General features: G+C 47.4%; 1 protein-coding gene across 3 annotated transcripts; it reads left to right on the top strand.

The window, feature by feature from the left end:
• The first annotated feature begins 4,360 nt into the window (after positions 1-4,360).
• GJD3 (gap junction protein delta 3) lies at positions 4,361-13,966 on the top strand. 3 transcript variants are annotated; one of them, XM_028703920.2, is made up of 2 exons: positions 4,361-4,514; positions 10,419-12,097. In XM_028703920.2, the coding sequence occupies exon 2, from the start codon at positions 10,424-10,426 to the stop codon at positions 11,339-11,341; it is 918 nt and encodes a 305-aa protein (XP_028559753.1). In that variant the 5' UTR covers positions 4,361-4,514; positions 10,419-10,423; the 3' UTR covers positions 11,342-12,097. The 3 variants fall into 3 exon arrangements, with proteins under 3 accessions (XP_028559753.1, XP_028559754.1, XP_077773418.1); XM_028703921.2 differs by having other exon boundaries at positions 4,370-4,514; positions 10,422-13,966; XM_077917292.1 differs by having other exon boundaries at positions 4,417-4,543; positions 10,419-13,966.
• The last annotated feature ends 1,763 nt before the right edge of the window (positions 13,967-15,729 follow it).

The following is a 15,729-nucleotide window of genomic DNA, read 5'->3' as shown; positions in this document are numbered from 1 at the left end:
TTATTGGTAGCTTGTCTCAAACCTACCTTGTATCAGTGGCAGGGAAGGCCTGAGCTGAGCTTATTAACAATATCCTTATCCAAGTATTTTACTCCTATTTTTCTAATGGGAAAATGATGTGGTATAGAGCAAGAATTGCCAGCATGCTGCCCATGGGCACAATACTCTCAATATTTCCTCCTGGCACCCACTTGGCCTTTGAGCTCTCACTGCCCCTTATGGGTGACTCCAATCTAGACTATTGAATGTTCCACTTGCCACAAAGAGGCTTCAGTGAGGAAACCCCTCCCTGGGGGGAAGTGACACTGTTCCTTTGTCCTGTTGTCCAAGAAAGGGGATTCCTAGTAACTGAGGCTGCCTTGCTCCAGACTAGGAACAGAACATTGCAGGTAGGAGGACGAAACTTCTCTGGCTTTTGCTTGGTGTCCTGGGAATGAGGAAGATGAATTGTTAATCCGAGGAGGTGTCTGTGGCCTTGCACAGTTAACCCTCCATGTCACTATGGAAGCAGGACTTACCCGCTCTCCTAAGCCCAGTAGTAATGACTCTAGTTGCTTGCAGGGGTGGTCCTTGTGCAGACATAGCACTGCTGTAGGCTAATTACTTTTTGCCTAGACCATGAGACCAAATGCCAGGTGAAGGAAGCTTAACAATCAAGCCAGGTGAAGGGAGCTCATCAATTAAGCCTTGTGACCGGGGCAGACAAAAGCCATAGGGCTTAAGGAAGAGATGGAGGAGCTCTGTGATGCAGGCCTAAACTGGTGTAGGTGTTGCATAGCCTGGCCAGAATGAGGTTGACTGAGGTGCTACTGTATCCCTGGGGGTCCCAGCAGCTGGAAGAAGAGACTCATTTGCCAGGTATGTTCTATCCTTGTTTAAAGAAGGGATTGTTTGCCTGGTATCCTTGTGTAAAAAGGAGGGCCTGGTATTTTAGTCTGTTCTGTCCTATTCCTGTGTCCTGCTTTATTCCAGTGCTTCCCAGTTGGCTAAGTACTGCAAACCCCCCGTTTTTCAAAAGCCAAACCATGGACCCCCTACTTTCGGAACCTTTGATATCTGGTAGTTTTTATTATGTGAATGGTGCCACCAATTGACAGTGCTTTTTTATAGAAAGGTGTCTGTACTCACCATGAAGGTGTTGCAGTTAAGTGCCACACTTTTTAACGTTTGGGGGGGGGGAGAACTGTACCCCAAGGAAAAAAGCACTGCCCATTGGCAACCACTGGTCTATTGTGTTTACTCTTGTGTAAAGGAGTGGTTCTCTATCCTTGTACTGTATATGATAAGTCTGCTGCTGAATAAATTCCAGGCTAGTGTTTCAATCCTTAACAAAGAACCCCTTTGCCTTTGTTTGGCAAAGCACTTGGCTCCAGTTCTCAAGGGTGGAAAAGGGAAGGTGTCGAAGAAGGAATACCGTACTTGTATGTTGTTTTTTCTGGTTCCTTGCAACACGGTTTGAGAGTCATTCTAGTTCTGGAATATCAGATTTTGACAATAAAATCCTGGGAGTAGGAGGGTGAACTGGCAAAATGAAAGATATACAGTAATGAAAGTGGACTCTAGGCGTGGAAGTTAATATACCTCTCCAAGTATGTATGGAAACACCTTTGGAAGATCAGCCATACTCTTTCTTCATGCATGGAAATTAAGAGAAAATGTGTCAAAATGGTTTATCAGGTGCTCTGTTAGTCCACTACTGATAAGTGTAACATAAATAAAAGTGTTTTGTTCAAACTGCTGGAAATGTCAGGCCATAAAAAGTGGTGGTTTTTTTACTGTCTGTGGTAGAGTTGTTCGTGAGCCAACAAATACTGGAAAAAGATATAAAATGGAAAAGTTACTGTACAATTTGACTCTAGAGATGATAGTTCTCTAACTTTTAATAGGCGTGCCAGATATGAGTGACAAATGCAAAAATCAGAGGGTGTCTCAAGGAAAAGCAATGTATTTAGAAATAATTGGACACTTATTTTTGTAATACCAACAAACAAGTTGAATAGCCATGTGAACAAACTTGCTTTTATTTGATCTACTGTGATGGGCAGTTAAAATTAAACCAAACAATAGTTCTCCAAATTTTCCCTCTGTGTGGCTGGCTGAAACAGTAAAATGTATTTGAAGTGCACATTTCCTTACTGTTATTTGCAGTGATTTTATTAAGTATGGCATCTTCCTAGAGGTCCTAGAATAGAAAGAGAAAGAGGAGTGCTTTGAATAAGGTCTTTGGTGGGAAAGATCACAGAAGAAATGGTGTGGGATACACAAAACCTGCCACTCCAGAACTATTATCTGTAGGTGAATTCCATGCTCCACTGTCAAGCGATAGCCTTGCCATTCGCATCTACTTTAAGCAGTTGCTTCCCAAATGTCTGATAGACACGCTTCACATTTTTCGCTCTCCAAAAATTAATCCTTTGAGGGGAACGTTAGATGTTGACTTACACTGAGTCATTTGTTCCTCTGTTGTCTACACATGTCTGTCCATGGCACTCCAGAACTTCACAACAATCTCGCCCAGTCCTTTCTGGAGGTTCTGGCAACTGAAGCCGGGATCTTGTAGATGCAAAAACAAATGCTCTGCCACTGAGCTACAAGTCTTTCATACCTCTCATATGAAAGAGGGTTACCTGTTTGCAGAACAGTCTTTCTGACCCTCTCCTGCCCATGTGTAAATTGCACTTGTAAGCGTGCCTCCTGGTTAGAAGCAAGCTAGCTCAGAGCAGGGACACAGCAGGCAACTCTTGATGGTACAAAGCTCTACAGTCTGCACTGGGACTGATTGATCGTACCCGATGCTACAAATTGGCACAGTTACTACCAGTGCTTTTTTTTTCTACTCAAGGATACGCAGTACTGGCACCTATTTTTGTTATAGAAGAAAACTACAGTGGTACCTCGGGTTAAGAACTTTCTTCGTTCTTCGTAATTCGTTCTGGAGGTCCATTCTTAACCTGAAACCATTCTTAACCTGAGGTACCACTTTAGCTAATGGGGCCTCCCACTGCCACCGTGCGATTTCTGTTCTCATCCTGAGGTAAAGTTCTTAACCTGAGGTACTATTTCTGGGTTAGCGGAATCTGTAACCTGAAGCGTCTGTAACCTGAGGTACCACTGTATGGGTTACTACCCACTTTCTGTGGAAGCAGGTTGGAAGGAACAAGGGCAGAGCAAGGAAGTATGCAGAGACACAGCGAGGAGCCTCCCTTCACATGCAAATATTAATGTACATCATTCACAGCACGTAGTCCAGGAATAATGGGGCTGGAATATGTCTCCATTGGGAATAGGGGAAGGAAAAGCTCTTGCTCTTCTCTTGTGCGGGTGTCTTTGGGGAAAGAGGCAGGGCCTGCACTTCTACTGTAGATATACTTTGATTTCTCTTCGGCTTACATGGATATTTCACCATTTTAAAGTGTATGGCTGCAGAGTGTTGATGCTTTCTGACAAGGCCAGTTGGTGTGGCCCCCTTGCCCTCCGCCCAGCGCCAAACATCAAAATGACATTCCAGGGCCCCGTATCAGTTAGACCAAAGTGTTTATTGGAAAGCAGTCAAGTGTCGAAAGAGCTGTCAGATTTTCCACTGGGGTGGGGATGGAGATGGGGGACTCTGCACAGACTCAGCCAACACTTTATACTCTCGTGTGCTATGCTATTTAAAGGCTGTTACTACCAAAAAAAAAAAAAAGAAGAAGAAGAAGACTAGTGGATGAGTCTGTCTGAGCTATGAATGCAACGTACAGAACTGGAAGTTGAGAAAGGGCTCCGTGTGTTGTTGTTGTTAATTTTATATACTGCCCTATACCCGCAGGTCTCATGATGGTTCGCAGCATAAAATCACAATACTGTATAGAAACACAAACTGGGTTGCCTCAGCTGCTCTGGGCGGCTTCCAACAATTTATAAAACTACAGCAAAACATCAAACATTAAAGGCTTCACTATACAGGGCGGCCTTCAGATGTATTCTAAAAGTCAGGTCGTTGTTTATTTCTTTGACTTCTGACAGGAGGGCGTTCCACAGGGCGGGTGCCACTGCCAAGAAGGTCCTCTGCCTGGTTCCCCGTAGCTTTGACCTGGAGCATTTAGCAGTTCAGTTGAACTGCAAATTGGGATTATTATATTGATAAATTTGAAACCTTTGTGTGTGTTTTTTAAAAAACTGGGTGTGTCAAATGACTGCAGGCCTCCCCCTTGTCCCTTACGCCTGAACCACTGCCTTTGCCCCAGCTTCTCCTCAGAGAGCCAGTGGGATTGGGTAGGCCTCTCTCTCTCTCTCTCTCTCTCTCTCTCTCTCTCTCTCCCCTGAGCCCTGGGAGGGGGGTCCTGGCACAGATGTAGGCAGGGCAGGCCTGTCGCTTTAAAAGCTTCCCGGCTGAGCTACAGGGGGAAGCCCTGCCTCTCCCTCCCTCTGTCCCTGTGCCCCTCTCCTAGGCAGAGCTGAAGCCAGCCCAGTCCAGGGAGGAGAGCAGAGCGAGGGGATGCCAGCTAAGCTGCCTTAGAAGAGCAGGAGGAGAGGTAGGCGCCATTACAGGTGGCAGGAGGAGGTGATGTCTGTGGGCAGGAGGAGTGGGAGGAGTGGGGACCCAAATATGAGGTAGACGGCTGGCAGGAGGGACAACCTGTTGAAAATGCACCTACCTAAAAGTCAGGGGTGGATTTGCATGGTGTTTATTTATTTATTTTCTTTTTATAGTCTTTATTGAAAAATAAAAAGTACATAATTACAGGTGCACAGAGTAAGATAAGACACAAAGGAGGAGGAGAAAATGCATGTTAAATTATGCCTATGCTCGGAAGAAGAGAGGGGAGCTGCAATGGAGAGTCTGTAGGCAGTGCACTACCTTGGGGCAAGGAGCATCTCTCCACCTGGACTGTGACCCTCCATGCGCTCACCTGGGTGCACAGGTGTTGAGGGCCGCCCTGTTACTAGGCCTGTGGCCCCTTCTGCATCTTCCTTCCTGACGGAGATTATCGGAGGCACAGCTAAGGATAGCAAAGGAGACCTGGGGGGAAGGGCCATAGCTCAGGGACGGAACACCTGCCTTGCAGGTAGAAGGTCCCAAGAAGGCCAATTCCTGCATTTCCAGGAAGGGCTGCGAGAGAGTCCTGCCTTGAACCTTGGAGAGCAGCTGCTGGTCAGTGTGGGCAGCACTAAATCAGGTGGACTTGGCTGTAAGGCAGCTTGCTAACTTCCAATCCCATTCTGCTGCCCACACAATGGATTTCAGGCAATTGTTTATTCCATGGCCTCAGGGGAGCTTCCCTTGCCCTGTTCTGCAGCCTCTGGCATCGGCGGGGTAGACAAATAGGGGACCGGGGAACATCTGGTACTGGGGCTGCAGAGACTGGAACCCTGTGGGGAGGTTAGCCTCTAGGAGACTGAGCGCTGCATGGAGAAGGGGGGTGGCTAAATAGGAAAATAACTGCAAAATACATGCTGTGCAAATGAGTAAGAATCAATGTGTATAATAAGCACCACCTTCATATAAGTTTATGCACTTCATTAAAAAGAGGTTTCTGATGGAAACCCCTAATAAACAAAAACAAAACCCCGTAGCTTTTCTGTTGTTGTTTTTTTGCTGTATAATTTTTTATTACATTTTCCAAACATTTTCACAATCCTTTGGAATTATTACATTGTTTCATAAGTTGACTTCCCAACTCCACGGCGTTTTTACTCAGATCTTTTCTACTGCATTATATCTCTACCTATCACAAAAAAAGTTTCTGTTATTTTATAATTTTTTCTAACGCTGCTTTTATCTTGAACCCTGCCCGCGATTTCATTTGACTAAAGTATTTTTTTTTCAAATAGTCCATGAGAGGCTCCATTCTTTGCCTTTCTGTTTTTTGTTTTAATATAAAAAAACAGTAAATATTTAATTATTCCATAATTTCTAATAAGAGTGTTTTTGCCTAAGAAGATAAGGCGGATTGTGACTTTACATGAATGTGTAATGCATGTTGTTGTTTAGTCGTTTAGTCGTGTCCGACTCTTCGTGACCCCATGGACCAGAGCACGCCAGCCAATGCATGCTGTAACGCATGCTGTGATCTAAATGTAGCTTAGCTGTATCATGATATATCCACTAGGTCTGCCAGCTATCGTAAGATTTTAAAGCTGCCACCCTATACACAGTCAGCTGACAGTGAGTCCTGCAGAACTAAGGGAGACTTGCTTCTGCATTTGCAGTCAACTGCTAGCTGACTAATCATTTGCCTTACAGGGCAAACTGACACTTGTCTCCTTAGTGAAATAATAGTGTGGCTTTGATGAAACATACTTCCATGTACAGGTGTGATTGCAGCCTTAATGAATCGGTAGTTAAAGTCAGATTAACTGCCCTTTTCTAGCCCCACAGAAGGGCATCCTTCATAGTATGCAATAATATGCAATTTAATGAACAAAAGAAGGAATGGTGTGTGCCTTTAATAAAGCATACCTTCATCCGTTTAAGAATCTTGGATGTGGAACATCTCCTATTAGAGCAGGCATAGGCAAACTCAGCCCTCCAGATGTTTGGGGACTACAGCTCCCATCATCCCTAGCGAACAGGACCAGTGGTCAGGGATGATGGGAATTGTAGTCTCAAAACATCTGGAGGGCTGAGTTTGCCTATGCCTGTAATAGAGTAACAAAGCAGAGCAATAGGCCTTTAAAGCTTTAGTAGGGTGAGATGCTTAAGATCAAGGTTTAAAATATATATATATATGTGCACTGATTTTGGCTGACTGCCATCCTCTTTTTGCGGTCAATGATTTTGATTGCAAGTAGGGAAACTCTAGTCAGTACCTGCCTGCCTGCCTGATTTCTCTATCCCACCTCCATGGTTCTTCCCCTTCCCGGTTTATGACCTAGTTTATCTTTGCAACAAGGATGCCAATGATAGCTCAGTCGCTAGACCAGGGGTCAGCAACCTTTTTCAGCCGTGGGCTGGTCCACCGTCCCTCAGACCATGTGGTGGGCCAGACTATATTTTGAAAATAAAAAAAAAAATGAATGAATTCCCATGCCCCACAAATAACCCAGAGATGCATTTTAAATAAAGCGACACATTCTACTCATGTAAAAACAGCTGATTCCCAGACCACCCACGGGCCAGATTGAGAAGGCGATTGGACCGCATCAGGCCCCTGGGCCTTAGGTTGCCTAGTCCTGCGCTAGAGCATCTTAATCTCAGGGTTGAGGGTTCAAGACCCAGCTTGGGCAAAAAACTCTTGCATTGGAGGGGTTGGATGAGATGACCCCCCCTCCCCCGGTCCCTTCCAATTCTACAGTTCTATGATTCTTTAGGCAAGATTTAGACATAGTGACTTGGTCCAAGGTCCCTCAGTGAGTTTTGTGGCTAAATAGGGATTTGAATATAGGTATTGGAGCCATCTTTATAAAGTGTTGGGATTTTTTGTTGTTGTTGTAGTGGAGGAGAATTATGTAAAATTGACACTGGGAAGGGGAACAGTTTGTGCAGCCTGCACCACTAAGTATTAGTGTCAGTGGTGGGTTTTAATCTGCAACTAGGATTTTTAATTGACTAGTACTGATTTTAAATTAGTAAAGTTGCAGCCTTGGTTCTGTAAAGTATTATGGGGTGTTGGGGGGAAGAGAAATCAAGAGAAGGAAGGTGGTAGGAATCTAGAACGCATTTCTTATTTCTATCAAGGAAGGGGAGAGAAATTTGCAAGAGAATGTTCACCTTCCCTCTCCCGTTAAAAACTAAACAACAGCTGACAATTCAACACATGGAGCTTTCTTGATCGTTGCATCTCAGTGCTGGGGAAGAGCGTAGATCTGTTGAGTTTCAGCTTGTCAAATAGCTATTAGAAAACAAGCAGTGCAACCAGAAAGTGGCAACTTTCTCTCTCCCCACCTCACCCCATCCCTGCAACTATGGCATTTCCCCTATTTCCAAAACAGATTAATTAATAAAATAGATGCTGTACTGTACTTAGTCCTGTATCAGCAGTTCCCAAACGGTGTGCCAAGATCACTGTTGCATCTCTGTTGGTTGTTTGTTTGTTAGGTGGCGCTGCACTACAACAGATCATGTGCTATACATGTGCTATACAGAGACACAGTAGAGTCACCTGCTTTCAGAGGAGGCTGCCTGTTTTATCTCTGAATGAGTTACTGTTCCCAGTATGGCTCATTCCAAACAGGTGGCATACTCACGCAGAAACACAATCTTCCAAGATTGTGCAATTTTTACATGGTTCTAAAAGCAAGTCATCCAAGGTGCAAGAGTTTAGTTCTGAAGTTAAGTGTCCTTAAGTTATTAGAGATTTGACAAACATTGCAAGACAGTGTATTTATTTTCTTTAAGGGCTGTGTCTTTCTGCCCAATCCCCAGCGGAAAGGACCTTCCCCGGCTGGTATACCAATCTGTCGCCCTAGAAGTCTGCACACTCCAGCTGGCCTGGACCAGTTTGAGCTGTCTGGTTTTATCTTCTCCCCTCTCCAGATAACTTGGCAACAGACATAAAACATCCACCAGCAAACCGCCAAGCTCTCTTGGTGTTGCCAAGGTCATACCCCTTTCACAGAATTAAAATAGCCTTGCTTTGATACATGGGGGCAGGGAGACCTCTCCAGTATAGATACTCTGCGCTTGCTGATTGAGGCTCAGTGCGCCATAGGAATAGAAGTCACCATGGGGACAGCCTTGTGCTGAGTCAAACCATTGCTCCATCTCCCATGGTAATTGTTGGACTCAAGCTCCCATCAGTCCCAGAGATCATGGCCAGCAGTCAGGGATGATGGAAGTTGTAGTCCGCCAACACCCAGAGGACCACAGCTTTGGTCTGCACATACTGGTAGCAGCTCTCCAGGATTTCAGACAGTGGTCAAGGTCTGGATATGTTTGGAATTGTGCACAGGGCTTTCTGCATGCCAAACAGATGCTCTGGATAGCTCAGTCAGTTGCAGTGTGGTACTGATAACACCAAGGTTTGATCCCCTATCTGAAACCCTATGGACCTGTTTGCAGTCAGCGTCAACAGTCCTGAGCCAGATGGACCGATGAATTCGAGTTTTTTTAAAGAGAGGTTGGGTGGCTATCTCTCAGGGATTCTTTAGTTGTTATTTCTGCATTGCAGAGGGTTTTACTAGATGATCAAAGCTTCCAATCATTGGCCTGTCTAGCTTACAGTGGTGCCCCGCAAGACGAATGCCTCGCAAGACGGAAAACCCGCAAGATGAAAGGGTTTTCCGTTTTGGAGGCACTTCGCAAGACAAATTTCCCTATGGGCTTGCTTTGCAAGAAGAAAGCCCATAGGGAAATCTCCGGGGACCTCTTTTAAATGCTGGCGGTGGGGAGCAAAGCCTTTCCCCCCCTCCGGCCTTCAGAAGAGGTCCAGGAAGGCCGGCGGGGGCCGAAAGGCTTTGCTCCCCACCGCCAGCATTTTAAAAGCGGTCCGTGATAGCAGGGAAGCGCTTCCCGCTATCCCGGACGGCTTTTGAAGGCAGGCGGGGGGGGGGGACCAAAGACTTTTGCCCCCCGCCGGCCTTCAGAAGAGGTCCTGGCGGGGGGCAAAAGTCGTTTCTCCGCTAGCCCGGAGGGCTTTTGAAGGCAGGCGGGGGGAGCAAAGACGTTTGCCCCCCGCCGGCCTTCAGAAGAGGTCCAGGACCTCTTCTGAAGGCCGGCGGGGGGCAAACGTCTTTGCTCCCCCCTGCCTGCCTTCCCGGGGGCTTTTAAATCGCCCCGGGACAGCGGAGAAGTCCTCTGCTGTCCCGGGGTTTTTTAAAATGCTGGCGGGCGGCAGCGAAGCCTTCGCTGCCGCCCACCAGCATTTTAAAATCGCCCCGGACAGCGGAGAAGTCTCCGCTGTCCCAGGGTTTTTTAAAATGTTGGGGGTGGGAAGAAAAGCCCTTGTCCCCCCCCCCCCAGCCTTCAGAAGAGGTCGGGGGACAGACTGTCCCCGGACCTGGTCTGAAGGTGGTTTCCATAGGAACGCATTGATTGTTTTTCAATGCATTCCTATGGGAAACCGTGCTTTGCAAGACGAAAAACTCGCAAGAAGAAAAAACTTGCGGAACGAATTAATTTCATCTTGCGAGGCACCACTGTAGTACTGTTGACGTTGACAGCAAACAGGTTTCAGACAGAGGGGACAGCTTTATATTATACATAGTTGTTGGGGGATGAACCTGCAACCTTTTGCATGCAAAGCAGATGTTCTACCACTGAGCTATGGACCAACCTTCCTGGTTCTTCCCCAACTTTGTTCTTTCCCTACATTGTTCCAACAGCTGCCCTTTGTCAGCCAGGCTTCCCAATCGTCCCCCGCTTAGCGGCTGGCCTTTAAAAGTGAACGCTTTCGTCACCCCAGACTCATGGAGTAGCTGCATGTGTCAACCCTTAGCAAGATCTCCAGTGAAGCTGACCTCTCAATTTATTTCCCTTCCTCTCCTCCCTGCTGCAGCAGCCATGGGTGAGTGGGGGTTCTTGAGCTCCCTTCTGGACGCGGTGCAGGAGCACTCTCCCATGGTGGGCCGCTTCTGGCTGGTGGTGATGCTCATCTTCCGCATCCTGATCCTGGCCACGGTGGGCAGCGACGTCTTCGACGACGAGCAGGAGGAGTTTGAGTGCAACACGCGGCAGGTTGGCTGCAAGCAGATCTGCTACGACTTGGCCTTCCCCATCTCCCACTACCGCTTCTGGGTCTTCCACATTGTGGTGCTCTCTGCCCCGGCGGTCCTCTTTGTCATCTACTCCATGCACCAGACCACGAAGATCAACCAGAAGGAGATGGAAACGGGAGAGGAGGAAGCCAGCCGGGTGGGGGGAAAGGCCCCTGCAAAATTCGGGCCTCAGCCCAGCCAGCGCAGCCAAAACATCAAGACCTTCTACATTGTCAACGTGGTGGTGAGGATCTTGGCTGAGATGGGCTTCCTGGTCGGACAGTGGATGTTGTACGGCTTCCAGGTGGGGTATCAGTACATCTGCAAGCATCACCTGTGCCCTCACCTCATTGACTGCTTTGTCTCTCGGCCAACCGAGAAGACCATCTTCATCCAGTTCTACTTCATGGTGGGGCTGGTTTCAGCCTTGCTCAGCCTGGTGGAGCTGGCCCACCTCTTGTTCAAGAACCGCTGCAGGAGGCGCCGCACCATTGCCCCACCCACCACTGCCTCTTACGAACAGCAGGACAACTGGTCCAATCAGAAGCAAGAGAAGAAATCGCAGCACTTCCTGGCCCCGGCAGAGGGAGGCGCCAATGGGCTGCCTTCTCATGGCGGGATTCCCAGTCACTATGAGCCCAAGGCTCACTTCCACCATAAGAGTTCCACGAAGAGCAGCCGGTCCTCTCGCTCTTCTTCTGCCAGAGCTGACTTGACCGTGTGAGGCCAGGGAGCTCCCTCTCTTCTCTGCCTAGCTGGTTGTTCCCTGGATGAGCTGGACTCCTCCGGCTGGACTAATCGCACCCGTGAACTGTGTTTGCAGCCTGGCCCAAATTAATAGCACTGATATCGGATCATCTGGTCTAGCTTGTAAAGGAGACCTGCTGCAATCCTTGGGGATTCGTGCTTTGCTTTCATGTATGTTTGGGGGAATTGGGGTGGGCTGGGCTGGCATCTTTCATTTATACAGTGGACGCTCAGGTTGCGAATGTGATCCGTGCGGGAGGCACGTTCGCAACCCACAGCGCCTCATCTGCGCACACGTGGGTTGCGATTTGGCGCTTCTGCGCATGCACAAAGAACGATCTAGTGTTTCTGCGCATGCGCGACTGCCGAAACCCAGAAGTAACCCATTCCGGTACTTCCAGGTTTCAGCGCGTCCATAACCCGAAAAAACGCAACCTGAAGCGTCTGTTACCTGAGGTATGACTGTAGTGTGTTCCAAAGAATGCATAGGCTTGAAACCCCTAAGAAATGAGTCAGGAAGCTACACACATCGGAAGGAGTGGAAGTGGGGAGACAATGACTTTTCCAACAATGCACAAAACTCTTGTCCAGATGAGCAACTCCTGCTTGAATGGGCTAAAGATTTGGCAGCAAACCTGGCTATACAGAAGTGTGATGTCAGATGCAATTGGGGATGCTGCGATTGTTGGCAGTGGGGAAACTGCAATAAAAGGGGATTCCTTTTTCTTGTTAAGATGGTGTACCATCGAGCCACTGTGTGTTCTGAAAGAGGGAAAAGAACTTGGTTTTAGTTAGTTGAAAACAATTAGATGAACGCCAGGTACATTGATTTGGCTGGGATGCAGCTCTTGAGGCCAGGAGGGTCTGTAAATCTCTTTCTAGGAAGAATTGATCCATTCAGGAGAATGTCTCTAGGGCATTCTGTTGAAGCAAGAGGTGGGATAGCTGGCATTTTTACGGTTGCTCACACAGGGTAGGGATGTTATGCCTTCCAGGAAAGAGGCAGTCGTCAGGTGGTGGGTTCTTTGCTGTGCCAGAGCGAAAGGTGGGATAGTCATGTGACTTAAGAACCGTACCTGCATAGGTTGTGCTTCCGTCTTCCAGGAGCTTGCCAGTGTCTTTAGCATTAAATAACTTTCCATCCCATTTGGCCAGGCAGAATGAGGAACCCCAACAGAACCAGACATCAGAAAGATAGAAAAGTGTGGTCTAAAATTGGGGGTGGGGAACCTCAGGCCCTCCAAGTCTCTCCACCTGGCCCTTGAGTTTCTTCCCAGGCCACACCTCCTCCCCAGCCACATCCCTCATTGGCCCTGATTCACACCCTCCTTGGGTGGGGTTTTTTGCCTGGCTGGAATGTGCCCTTGATCTCTGTTAATGCCTCTTGCTTGCCTGGGCAGGGGATAGAGAGGCATGGTGTACAGAAGCTATACTACTGTACAAAGGTTAAATTTGCATTCATTGCTCCGCCCACCCTTGCCTCTGGCCCCGCCCACCATTGACATGTGTCACTAAGAAAGCTGCCCAGAAGAGAACACGACCCTCGGCTGAAAAGGTTCTGCCCTGCTGCCCTGCAAAGTATAGTGTCAAATGGATATTTATATCCTGCTAGCAGGCTTCCACATACAGTGTTAACATTACCAGAAGTAAGTATGGCTCCCATCAGACAGGGAGATGTCCCTGGAGCCAAAACCCTTGGGTGTGTTGCATCAAACCCCTCTCCATGCCCGGAAAGATTTTTATCCAGACTATTTTTAACATTTCCCATGGCAAATGTTCCTCCTCCTCCTCCTCTCTTGGGACCATATTTCCCTGTCCAATTGTTTTTGAAATAGAGAATTCCCCCGTTATGACAGTAACTCCACCACTGGAGATTCAATATAGTTTCCTCTGTCTGAGACCCAAGTCTCAGCCTGTGGAGTCTCCAGGAACTCTCTGAGCACCCCAGGAACCCTCTCTGAAGCCTTTAAACTGTCAGGTGTATGAAGGCATCAAGCTTGTCTTAGAGCCAGTGGCGTAGCGTGGGTTGTCAGCACCCGGGGCAAGGCAAGTAATTTGCACCCCCTAACCCGTGCATTTGCGCCCCCTAACCTGTGGATTTGCCCTAACCCCAGATGTTGCGCCCAGTGCGGCCGGCCCCCCCTGCACCCCCCACGCTACGCCACTGCTTAGAGCTTAGTTTGCTGCTGTCCTTTGGGCGAGGAATCCACTGCCTCTTTTAAAAAAAAACAAAAACAAAACAACCCACGAAATGATGTGGATGAGTGAAGGCAGAGAGGAAAATTTCGATTCAGTTTGTATTTAGACCTGAATCTTGTGAACAAAACCATTACTGTGGATTTTGCCATGAAGTTCTCTAGCCAAGTAAGGTGTGCAAAACTGCATATACTATGGTAAATTGTGCTTAAAAATGCATATAACTGTGAAAATATCACACACAACAACACTGTATTAGTGGGGATTACTTTGTAATAATGTGTATATTGTGCACATTAGGAGAAGTTTGAATCTTCATGAAGACTTTAAAACATGCAAACCTATGTGGAAAGGTAGAGAAGTGGACACAAAACTGGGAAAATAAAGAAACGGAGAGAAACCAGAATGATAAAGATCCATCAGTTCCTAGATGAGGATTGTGTAGAGGGGCTTAACCTTATCAGGATGCTTCTTGGAAAGGCATTAATAAAACAGATACCCCTCCCTCCCAAACAACCCCAGGGCGGCAAACACTTATATGACCAAAACTGCAGTTAAAAATAAAACAAAAAAGGATTTAAAACTGAAAAAAACCACACAGCTGAAAACATTAAAATGCTCAAAGCAAATTTAAGACCAGTTGTAATCAAATGGCGTGTCTGGATGGGCTCAACTGAAGCAGAAATGTTTTCATCAGGTGTCAAAACGGAGGCAGCGACGGCACCTGAGGAGAAAGTCCTATGGGAGCCATGTTGCACTTGCTCAGAGGCTGCAGTGTCTTACGGCCTGCTCTTGGGATGTCTGAGCCCTTGAAAATATTAAGCCCTAGTTGACTGATGAGGGGAAAGAGCTGTCTGTTGCAGGATAGCTAGGTAAAAGTAAAGGACCCCTGGACGGTTAAATCCAGCGCTCATCTCACTTTCAGGCCAAGGGAGCCAGTGTTTGTCCACAGACAGCTTTCAGGGTCATGTGGCCAGCATGACTAAACCGCTTCTGGCGCAATGGAACACCGTGATGGAAACCAGAGCGCACGGAAACACCGTTTACCTTCCCGCTGCAGTGCTACCTATTTATCTACTTGCACTGGTGTGCTTTCAAACTGCTAGGTTGGCAGGAGCAGGGACAGAGCAATGGGAGCTCACCCCGTCATGGGGATTCGAACCGCCAACCTTCCAATCAGCAAGCACAAGAGGCTCAGTGGTTTAGACCACAGCGCCACCCTTTTCAGTTGCAGGATAACTTCATATGGCACCTATCACTGTTAAGTGGATTGTTTATACCCATTAACGTTGCAAATGGTTGCAAAGTTGGCATAGTCTCTTGGATATAAACCTTGGATCTTGTAGCTTGTTTCACTGTTTTGATAGGCGAAAGGATGAGTTGGAGCGCTTGCAGACTGAGAGGTTGGGTGGCTCTGAATCTCAAGCGGCAAAGGGAGCAGCTTTGTTTCTCTAGTAAGAAATAACTCCTCTTCTTTCTCTCTCTCCTTACGCTTTGGGCTCTGCTCAGATGGGATGTGCCCAGGGGCTTGCAGTGGCCTCCACTCTAGTGTGGTGGGGGAGAGGCTGGTGGCCTGGGGCCAAGAATACTTGTTATCACCTGCTTCCTGTGGCGGATGGGATGGGACCCTGGCCACAGAGGGGGCTGGAAAAAAGAGGAGAGAAAGAAAAACAAAAACAGGGAGGGATGTGGAGCCTCTTCCCATTCTCCTTCCACCTCTCCCGATTAACCCCTTCTTTCTTGCCCTCGAGGCTTTGTGTAGACACAGGGTCTATTGGCAAATTAAGAGGCTCAGGGTACCTTCGTGAAAGTCACAGCCACGGCCCCTCACTGCTAGTCCCTTCTCAAATTATACAATCCTATAAGATAATATGGTAATCTTATAATACAGTAATAATAATCAGGGATGTATTGCAGCTATCTGTATCTGTGTGTGCCTTTCAGCTAGATCTATTTTCCATGCACATAGATGGGCAAATGATCTGGACTGCATCTTTCATGCTTCATAGAATTGTAGAGTTGGAAGGGACCCGAGGGTCATCTAGTCCAACCCCCTGCAATGCAGGAATCTCAACTAAAGCTGCCATGATAGATGGCCATTTGGTCTCTGCTTAAAAACCTCCAAGGAAGGAGAGTCCACCACCTCCTGAAAGAGATCTTTCCATTGTC

The sequence above is a fragment of the Podarcis muralis genome, chromosome 13 (genome assembly GCF_964188315.1).
Source record: "Podarcis muralis chromosome 13, rPodMur119.hap1.1, whole genome shotgun sequence".
In the NCBI taxonomy this organism is placed as follows: Eukaryota; Metazoa; Chordata; class Lepidosauria; order Squamata; family Lacertidae; genus Podarcis; species Podarcis muralis.
The sequence above is the reverse complement of the archived record's forward strand: the minus strand, read 5'-3'. Positions and strand labels throughout refer to the sequence as shown.

Bases quoted from the DNA above. Each gene is read 5' to 3' on its own strand.
- GJD3 (XM_028703921.2), top strand. From the start codon at position 10,424: ATGGGTGAGTGGGGGTTCTTGAGCTCCCTTCTGGACGCGGTGCAGGAG.